The sequence below is a fragment of the Heteronotia binoei genome, chromosome 10 (assembly GCF_032191835.1).
Source record: "Heteronotia binoei isolate CCM8104 ecotype False Entrance Well chromosome 10, APGP_CSIRO_Hbin_v1, whole genome shotgun sequence".
NCBI lineage: Eukaryota > Metazoa > Chordata > Lepidosauria > Squamata > Gekkonidae > Heteronotia > Heteronotia binoei.
The window spans coordinates 84,664,948-84,675,898 of NC_083232.1; the positions used below are offsets into that span (position 1 = coordinate 84,664,948).

A 10,951-nucleotide genomic window follows, 5' to 3' on the forward strand; every position below is an offset into this window, starting at 1 on the left:
ACAATTTTGGTGACTGTAAATGGTATGAAACAGCTTTCTAGGCATGTTTCCTTTGAACTATTTAGGGTTTATGGCTGAAAATTAGCACCTTCTAGCTAATGGAGCTCACGGCCCCAAAAGTCAGTGTGGTATAGTAGTTAGAGTTTCAGACTAGGGCAGGGGTGGTCAAACGGTGGCTCAGGAGCCACATGTGGCACTTTGACACATATTGTGTGGCTTTTGAAGCCCCCACTGCCCAGCTTGGAGAAGGCATTTAAATCACTTGTCCAAGATAAGCCAGCTAGTGGCTTGGAGAACGCATTTAAAGTTACTATTTTCCTACCTCTCTACCCCTCCATCTTCCTTCCTTCCACTGATGCCTATGTCTTGCAGCTCTCAAACATCTGACGTTTATTCTATGTGGCTGTTAAGTTAAGCAAGTTTGGCCACCCCTGGATTAGGATATAGAAGACCCAAGTGTGAATCCCCACTCTGCCATGGCGCTTACAGGGTGACCTTTGGCCATTCTCAGCCTAACCTACCTCACAGGGTCATTGTAAGAATAAAATGGATGAGAGAAGAATGCTGTGAGCTGCTTTGGGATCCCATTGCTGAGAAAACTGAGTGTAAGTGAAGAAAATAATAAATATAGCTGAACATAACAGGCAGATAAAAGATAGGATGGTTGGTGAGCGGGAAGCAGAGAAGGAAGCAGGAAAAGGCAAAAATATTGCAGTTTTCGGGTGGAGGGAAAGAAGAAATAGTGTGGGAATGAAAATGCATGGGCAAGTGATGTGTCCCTGCAAGTCCTTGCAGGTTCCCCAGTGGCAGGTGCCACAAATTTGGGCCATATTTTTCCCATGTGGAGGCTTGCCAGAAGGAAAGGCGGGGAATGCTGGAAGCTGGGGAAGGGGGGGCAGATAAAGGTAGACTGGCTGGTTGATGGGAAGAAGACAAGAAAACAGGAAAGGGGGGGATTAGAGGGCTTTAAGGGAAGAGAAAAAGTAAATAGAGAAATGAGATGCCCCCCCCCCAAGTCCTTGCAGGTCCCACCACTTGCTGTATTCTGTTCTTGAAACTCTGAGTGCATGAAGCTTGGAGTACCTTTCCGTTGGTGACCAATACTTTGAATTATCATCATGTGCATGATTTTCAAGGACATAATTATAGACTGTCTTATGATAAGTAGATTACTAATATTCCTGGAACATTTTGACTCATTGGAATATAACTGACATGAATGTGAGCAAGCTCTTAATTTGGTGCTGTAGGGATTAATTTAGCAAGAAAATGTGATGCTACCAGTTCAAGGTTTATTGTTGTTGTAACCATAATATACAAAATACATTAATATGAAAGTGTTACATGTTCTTCTTCCAAAATAAGAATGCTGACTGTTTAATGCAGACAATTCATAATATCTCACAATTCCTATATCGCATACATAAGTGTTTTTATCCAGCATGAGTATAAAGGAAAGAAGAGTGTTCTAAATGGCATTCGTTCTTGTTTTCAAGGTTTGTAATACGTCATCGCTGCCACTGTCAAACCACAGCTTGGCAGTTACATAAGGAAAGGATTTGATTTCAGTATTGCTGACACTTTTATTTTAAACATTTTTATGTTGCCTTTCTGCAAAACTTAGTCCCCAGGGTAGCAGACAAATTATATATAACTTCAACACTTACATGGGAAGGAGGATCAATGAGGGAATACCAAACAGAGAAGTCTTCACGCACTTGTGAAAGACAATGATAGATGGGAACAGATCAGTCTCCCTGGGGAGAGTATTCCATAACTTCAGTGCCATGAGCAAGCAGGTTGGGGTGTCAACTGTCTAGTCTCAAATGACGAGGGCACCTGAAGCAGCAGCTTTAGAAATGATGTAGTGGTTGGGTAGGTTCAAAAGGTAGTAAGCAGTTCTTAAGGTATGTTGGCCTCAAGCAGTATCAGCTTCGGAGATCAACTCCTGCCCTGTAAATAGACCCACAGGCAATTTGGGAGCCAGTGTAGATGGAATAAGATCAGAGTGATATGATTCTTAAGAGCTCATAGTATTCGGTAGCTTCCGAACCCTCTTGAAGAGCAGCCTCACACAGAGCATGTTGCAGCAGTCTAATTCAGATGTCACCAGGGCATGCAGTAATGGCAAGATTTTTATTTATTTATTTATTATTGAAAGGCTGCAGCTGGCCAGTGTTACCACCTGCTTATCAGGGGTCAGGAACATTAGGAAAGTAGGACAGACATTCATAGTAACTTTTTCAGCTTCTGCAGCTGGTTTTGTCTAGAAAGTGTCTTAAATTCTGGAAATGGGTAGTTGTTACTGGGAAGTCTTTCTGTTCTGGCTTTTTAAACCCAGCACTGGTGGGCAACATTCAACAAGCTGGTCTGGATTTTTTGAAAAAGTTAGACTCCCAGTTGTTCCTCCTGAATGCAGGCAATGGCCAATTCCTTGGCAACCTACACTATCAATTTTGAGGGAGAGAAAGCCTTGGATTTTTGGAAAACAACCTGCGCAACAGGAAAAATGCTTGGCATTATTTGTACTAGATTTTTTCCCCAGCCTTGTTTCTCCTAATGCTTCCACTGAAGAATGCAAACTGATCCTTTCTCTATCATTCCATAATCCATCTCTCAGTGAAAGGTAAAAATCTAATTAGGATAGGAAAATTATTACTCTAAACTGTAACATTTTGTGAACTGACAGCCAGTGAGCAAAATGGGATGCTTTAGGCCAGAAGGGATAGGGAGTGAGCATTACTTTGACACTTTTCGTTTGTGATGCTTCTTGCTTGCCTTAAGTATATTTTGTATAAATATACTTATTCCAGCATCCATAAATAAAAAGATCTGCATAATACTGAGTACTTCTACGTTTAGACGTTTGGAAGAATACTGTTGAGGAGATACTGAAATACAGAGTAGTATGTGGCAAGATGTGCCCTCCAGTTAATGAGTAGGGTTATAAAAATACAGCTTAATTATAGTCAGATTAACACATGGAGATAAATGTCCAACTCTGAAACTTGCACATTTATGTGGAAGAAATGCTGTTTTTCATTTATCCTTGGGGAAGGATTTGGGTTAGGATGGGGCAAAATGGGAGATTGTTTATTAGAGCCGGTGTGGTGTGGGTGAGAGCAGCAGACTCTAATCTGGTGAACTGGGTCTGATTCCCCCACTCCTCCACATGAAGCCTGCTGGGTGACCTTGGGCCAGTTGCAGTTCCCTCTAAACTCTCTTAGCTCCAGCTACCTCACATGGTGCCTGTTGTAAAGAGTAGAAGGGAAGGTGATTGTAAACCACTTAACCTTAAGGTTAAGAAAAGTGTGGTATAAAACCTAGTCTTCTATTATGGTTGTTTAAAACAGGAGAAAAGAAAACACGGCAAATAAGAAAGTGATGAGTTCTCTTTGATAAGCACTTTCATGTTCAAAGCAAATGAAATACAGTTCCTTTGAGCAATCACTCAAGTAATAAGAGTTAAATATTCTGTAGAATCAGATCTAAATGTCTAGGCACACATTGCTTTCTTACTTTAATATGAAGTACCTAATTACACAGGGTGATTGTGTAGCAAGCATGAAGTGACGTGACTGTTCACATAAATTGCTTATGAAGTTCGTTGTGTTGTCTCCCCTCCCCATCTTGGGTGAATATGACATAATTTCCCCCCTGATGTTATGGTATATTAACCACTGGAAAAACTGTGACCTAGTCCTCAGCATGTTTGCTTGCTTTCCACTCAGGCAGGCACTACTGAATTCCATGCAACTTCTTCATTTGAGTGTTTTAAGCTTGCAGCCTCGATCTTTACATTCGGTATCAAGAAATGGTATTAGTCAATGTTATCCCTTGTTAAATAGTCTTAGCTGCAATATCATAGGCTGTTTGCCCTTTGCAGTGGGTTTTAGCCAGCTTATGTCCAAGATGCAATGTTTGTGTCCAGATGAGAATTCTCACTTTGAAAGTCAGCTGCATGTATCTTTACCATGTGACTTCTTGATATATTAAAGTCAAGAGAGTATATATTTATCATAAGAACATAAGAGAAGCCATGTTAGATCAGGCCAATGGCCCATCCAGTCCAACACTCTGTGTCACACAGTGGCCCCCCAAAAATTGTATATATACACACACACACACTGTGGCTACTAGCCACTGATGGACCTCTGCTCCATATTTTTATCTAACCCCTCTTGAAGGTGGCTATGCTTGTGGCCGCCACCACCTCCTGTGGCAGTGAATTCCACGTGTTAATCACCCTTTGGGTGAAGAAGTACTTCCTTTTATCCATTTTAACCTGTCTGCTCAGCAATTTCATCGAATGCTCACGAGTTCTTGTATTGTGAGAAAGGGAGAAAAGTACTTCTTTCTCTACTTTCTCCATCCCATGCATTGTCTTGTAAACCTCTATCATGTCACCCCGCAGGCGACGTTTCTCCAAGCTAAAGAGCCCCAAGCGTTTCAACCTTTCTTCATAGGGAAAGTGTTCCAGCCCTTTAATCATTTTTCTGTACAATTATAGCCTGCCTTTCTTTATGAGATGTCCAGTAAACAGGTCACTAAGACTAAGATTGTGGAACTGGAAAACAGTGTTTGGTCTATGCTACTCTTTGTAAATATTGCCTTAATAGAAGAATTACTAGCCTATATCCTACTACTGCACCACAAAAAAACACAATATCCTACCACTCATTTCAGAAAAAAATAAAGCTTTTTTCTAGTGGAAATAGTTCTCTAGTATAAGAGCTACTTCCATCAGAGGAAGGCTCCTTATGCTGGGGGGAAGCTTCAAACTTCACTGGGCAGACAAATGATATACCAACTTTGGTCTCTGTGTTTGTTTTTTTCAGTTTCTTTGCCTGACACTGAATTGCTATTGGCCTTCTATAGCATAACTTTTGCATCATTCCTAACACTAATTGTTAAACTAAAGCAATCCGAAAGCCCAAAAGATTCTACAAACTCTAATAAAACAATCCTCTTCCTCAGTGCTGCTGGAGGGGAGATCTTTGACCAGTGTGTAGCTGAAAGAGAAGATGCCTTCAAGGAGAAAGACGTTAAGCGTCTCATGAAGCAGATCTTGGAAGGGGTTTCATTTTTACATCATAATAATGTAGTTCATCTTGACTTGAAGGTAAGATTTTGATTTCATAGAACTAATTCAGAATTAAGAACTAAACTGCTAGTAATTTCTAAATTGTATTCTATTTGTAAAATAGTCAGCCTTGAAAAATGCACTTGAATCTTTTCAAACTTAACTTTTTCTGTGTTTAGTTGTACAGTGGGCTTATTGTAGAGTGGGCAGTTTTGTCTACTTCAGATGCATGTGTCCGCATTAGGCATAGGCATGAACTGAAAAACGAACTACAGTTCAAGCACAAACCAGGCTGGTTCATGGTTAATTTCAAATCGGATTGTTTGATCATGACATTCCCTAACCTAAAAACAAACCACCTTTTTTCCATGGAAGTTCTGGTGGCTCATTTTTGCGGTTCATTCTCCAGACAGCCTGGCACAGATTCAATCAATTCCATTCTGTTTTATGGGAGCAGATTATATGCCAGTATAATACCACACCCTGATTCAGCTGCTTTCACTTTGCAGTACAAAGAGAGAACAGTTAGTTGTTGTGAGAGCAGAGGAAGAATTTTTGCTGTGTAGCTGATTTAGTGAGTCTTTGAGGGACTCTTTCCCCCCCCCCCACACACACACAGAGTGAGACAATTTTTTAAACACCTCTCCTGGCTGGTTCCTTGCTGTGGTTTCGGGGACTGAATCTGAAGCTAAAACAACAGATTTCCCAGGGCACCTATTTTGGAGGGCTATAACTCAGACATTCCAAATCCAATCTTCACCAAACTTGGAGGAGAGCCTGCTGAAGACTCCCTGTGAGTTTGGCATCTCTAACTTGTGAAGAGGCTGTTCTACCGCCTCCTAAACCAAACAAACCACAAACTGGTTTGGGAAAATGATGGTTTGTGTAAGTTCATTTTTTTGCATTGTTCATACAATCAAACAAACGACCGTTTTCCCAGTTTATGCCCATCCCTAGTCCACATTCCTAAATGGAACATCCCCCTAAGTTTGATGGCCCAAGCTAGCCCAATCTTGTCAGATCTCAGAACTAAGCAGGGATGGCCTTCGTTGGATGGGGTAGGAGATGACCAAGGAGGTCCAGAGTTACTGTGCAGAGGCAGGCAGGGGCAAACCACCTCTTTTCATCTCTTGCCTTGAAAACCCAGCAAAGCTGCCGTAAGTCAACTGCAACTTGATAGCACTTTCCGCCATCACCAAATGCAGCATCTATCCAGCATGGGTCCCAGCAGCTGCAGCTAAAAGGATCAGGCAATAAGTGATATGGCAGACATCCACCTGAGACCTTGACAGGATTCTGCCAGAGTAGACAGCTCTGACCTGAAATGTAAAGCAGCTTCATGTGTGTTCACCTGTATCAGACTGTCACTTAATTGAGCCAACTTGCTGTCCTCCCAGTTTCCACTGGAAGCATTATGCCTCCCTTGGTGTTTCAGCTCAGTTATTGTTCTTGGTTTAAGATGGTCTTTGAGCTCTAGTTTTTATACTAGATGGTACTGTAAAGGTGAGGTTCTTGCAGAAAGATATAGACCATGGACACAAATAGGAAGAATGGTGGGGAACTTAGTACTGGATGCCTTAATATGTAGAAGATAGTGCTTGTGATATTCCCAAGTATGGATCGCTAACCTTTGAAATTATTGGATGGGAATGTGAGTGTTTGTGTGATTCAGTCAACAAGTGTAGTTACTTCAGGTAGGAGATGGAAGTTGTGTGGATCAGTAGAAGCTAGGGGAAACAAACAGTGCAAGGTACATGTAAGAACTGTGTTACACCATAAAGGAGGACATAGGGTAAAAAAAATGCTGAAAACTCCCAAGAAGGAGCTGAGAAGACATCTGGGTTTGTTGGGAATTTCATGAGGTTGCCTTTGTTTGCAAGTGAAATGAAGCCGCTTCATTGACTGGCACCAGCTATCAAGAACATATTCTGCCAGCAGAGAAACAGCTACATGCATGCCAGAGTGCAGTTCAGAGAGCTTGCTGTTTACCTTTACAGCCGTAAATGGTTTGGGGCCACAATACATAAAGGACTGATTTGTCCCTTGTGTCTGCCCACTGATGGAGATAACCTGCAGAGGTCCCTCTTTCTGTGTCTCCACTCCCAAAGAATTGGAGGTGGGGACCAGGGAAAGGATGTTAGAACTCTCTCCCTGCATCATCTCACTGGATGGCTAGCCTTGACTGCTGGAGAGCACTTTTTGCCCAGACCTTCCACTGAGTTTCATTGATTTGTTGCAGCTGGTATGGCAGGAGGTGGGGGAGATGTAGTGGCTGGATTTTATTGTTAAATTACTGAGTGTGTGGTGATTTTCATTGTATCAGTTGAACCATTGGTTATAAACTGCTTCATTTTCTTTGGCTAGCAGTATTGTGGGCCCACCAGGTCAGTTAAATGAAGTAAGGAGATTTGCATGAAAAGCTGAGCTGGAAAAGAGCTATGGAAGTGTGAACTTTGTCAGCTTCTTAGCAATGTTGGTTTTATATATGATGCTTTATATCCAAAGGATATTTCTTAAGATAAGTTCCTGAATGAGATTACAAAACAGATGCTGACACGGTTGACATGAACCTCATAAAGGCAACTTCCTATCCTGTCATTAAACAGCACTCCCCTATATTGATCAAACCTATTTAACATATCTGTCTTTATTTTAATCCAGATTTAGATTTAAACTTTGGATTTAAGCAGTACTAGAAAGCCATTAAACTCTCCACTGGACTTTACTCCAAACAATAAATTTGACTGTAATCGTTGAATGTTAATAGTTGCATAGTGTTCACAGGCATATATATATATATATATATATATATATATATATATATATATTTTAGTATATAGTGCATATTCAGCTTATTTTTTAGGGTTTAGCGACATAACTAGTGTATCTTTTAACACACACCCATTCAGAGTACAAAATTTCATTTGAAAGTGTTCTCTTTTTTTTAATAGTGGTTAAAGTAGGTGTAGATTTAAAGCTTCATATTGACCTGACTAAGTACTGGACAGACATGTCCTGAACACTCCTTTAGAGACTTTGTGTCCTTTCATGTTTTGGTGTTCAAAAGATTCCTAGTCTGCTCTGGAAGGACTCCAAGTAACTAGAGCATGTGCACAGTTTCCCTAGGCAGACTTTTGTCACAATTACAGTATTTCCATTTCCGTATTTTTAGCCCCAGAACATTTTGCTAACCAGCAGTTCGCCCTTGGGAGATGTGAGGATAGTTGACTTTGGTCTTTCCAGAGTAATGAACAACAGCGAAGAACTAAGAGAAATTATGGGAACCCCTGAATATGTTGGTAAGTTCTTGCCATAAACTGTTACTGTGATGATTGGGCCACAAAGTACTTGGAGCATAAGAAACATGCTGATGTTACTCAGCAAAGAAATATTTGTTGAGGTCTCAGATTCAGAGACTAAGTTATTGCACCGTGGTAATAATTCAGAGAAGCCGAGACTCGGTGCAAAAAAAAACCACCCTAGTTCCAATGAATGCACACTACATTGATCACAAACCGCTGGTACCCTCAATAGCAAAAGTTGTAGAAGCTCCGGGATGTTTCTGTATACACTGATATGTTTACATTGGTTGAAGAAAACATAATAACTGAATCCTCTTTCTGCACCAGCTCCAGAAGTCCTGAGCTATGACCCAATCAGCACTGCAACAGACATGTGGTAAGGAAAGCCCTTTTTTTTACTGAACAGTTATTTCGGGAATGGATTGTGCCCTCTCCCTCCCATCTCACGGTTTTGTTTTCTGGTTTAAATTTAGGAGCATCGGAGTACTAGCCTATGTCATGTTAACAGGAGTCTCTCCTTTCTTGGGAAATAGTAAACAGGAAACATTCTTAAATATCTCTCAGATGAATGTAAACTTCTCTGAAGATTTTGACCTTATATCAGAATCTGCTGTGGATTTCATCAAAGCTCTCCTGGTTAAAAGACCTGAGTAAGTTCCATTTTAATGTTCTGCTTCATTGCTTTAAAACCACACAAAGCAAAATTTTGAGCCACTGTTAACATTGCCCTTGTCCTCAGTTAAGCATTGTACCAAGCTCCCACAGCAGCGTGTACTTGCATATTCCTTGACAGTAAGGCCACATATTGTTTTATACCCCTGCACTACAATCCTGATTTTTATTTGTATTGTAAGGGCCAAGGATTCCCCCCATTACTTGATTGCCTTATTGCAGCACACCTTACATTTTAAACAAGGAACAAGGCTGTGCTATTCCCTTTCTATGAATTCATGATGTTCTCTGCCTAAAAACGTCCAGTTACTTCCTCATAAACAAGCCAGTTTTGATCTCTGGTTAGTGTTTTTTCTCTAGTAACGTCAGTGTTGCTGCTGCTGCTGCTGTAGGAGCAAAAGCAGCATCCTAAACAGTTGTGCTCTACTGGCCACTTGAACAACAGGGAAACTTTAGTACCCAAAATATTGATCCCATCCTTGTTCTAGCCATACAAGAGGCATGGCTACTTCAGCAGCCCACTTGAGATCCTAGGTTCCTTTTCACCCTCAACACTGGCTGGGTCATGCCTTTTACAAAGTCATGTGCATGCCCATTAGCTACTGCTGTACCAGCAATGGCATTGGCCTCCAGCATAAGAGGCAAATTGTCCTTCAACAGGTAATGTGAGCAGTGATGTCATCTTTGTGTCATGACTTGGCATCAGTAGTGGATTTAGCAAGAATTCTACAGACTTTTTCAGAATCAACCAAAAAGGGCCGTAGCTACTGAAGGGTTTTTTTGCTTGATATTAGTTGTCCTGCTTCCCTCTTTGGAGAAAAGCCTTAGTAATGTTTTACTGTTTGGAGGACGAAGTATTTGAGCACAAGGAACAGTCTTATACTGAGTGTCAGAACACAGATTGAGTTTCTAGACGCTCTCAATGACTGTACGATTAGCCACAGTAATATACTGTCTGGGGTAGTGATGCTCTGTATTCTTGGTTCTTTTGGGGGGGGGCAAAGTGGAAGGGCTTCTAGACCCACTGGTGGACCTCCTGACAGCACTTGCTTTTTTTGGCCACTGTGTGACACAGAGTGTTGGACTGGATGGGCCATTGGCCTGATCCAACATGGCTTCTCTTATGTTCTTGGGTCTTCTGACTAAGCAGCTCTCTCAGGTCTGAAGTCTCTTGAATCACATTGTATATTATCATTTTAACTGGAGATGCTGGCACCTTCTGTACGTAATGCAGATGCTCTGCCACTGAGCTACGGCCCCATCTGAGCTTTCTGAAAACTGTAGAACCTTCTTGTGTATTCTTTTCAGTATGTCCCAATTTATATCACCCTTATAAGTGAATTGCGGTAGAGGAAAATTAGCCCATCGCTTCTGCTGTGCATTTTTAATTCTTCTATTCCTTGAGCCAATTTTTCCGGTTTTGTCTAGGGAACGAGCAACCGCAGAAGAATGTTTATTACATTCATGGCTAGCACAAACTGATGTTCCTGAGACTCTGTGCTGGAGTAAGAATATAGAAGAAGAAGCAGATGCTCTTACTGTAAACGAGGAAGATTCCACTTCTGAAATTTCTGTGGACGGAGAAAAAACAGAAGAATCAGTAGTGACAGAAGAGCTGATCGTAGTAGCTTCATATACCTTGGGACAATGTAGGCAATCAGAAAAAGACAACATTGTTGAACAAAAAGCCATTTCCAAGCGGTTTAAGTTTGAGGAGCCTCTGTTGCAAGAATTGCCTGGAGAATTTATTTACTGAATTGTGACTTGCTTCTCCCCTGAGACTCTGAAACTAATTTGGAAGACTGGTCATTTACCTCCCCCATCTTATGTATAGCCATGTGCATATATCCTTCTGAATACAGAAGGGAGATATTAAAAGCCAACTAGAAAACTG

General features: G+C 41.2%; 1 protein-coding gene across 1 annotated transcript in view; it reads left to right on the forward strand.

The window, feature by feature from the left end:
• STK17A (serine/threonine kinase 17a) overlaps positions 1-10,951 on the forward strand; it is a 29,357-nt gene extending 18,406 nt beyond the window's left edge. The window contains exons 3-7 of the mRNA XM_060247688.1: positions 4,978-5,122; positions 8,256-8,382; positions 8,713-8,761; positions 8,859-9,035; positions 10,486-10,951. Coding sequence (XP_060103671.1) covers positions 4,978-5,122; positions 8,256-8,382; positions 8,713-8,761; positions 8,859-9,035; positions 10,486-10,813 — 826 coding nt within the window. The 3' untranslated portion in view covers positions 10,814-10,951. The remainder of the gene's footprint in view (positions 1-4,977; positions 5,123-8,255; positions 8,383-8,712; positions 8,762-8,858; positions 9,036-10,485) is intronic.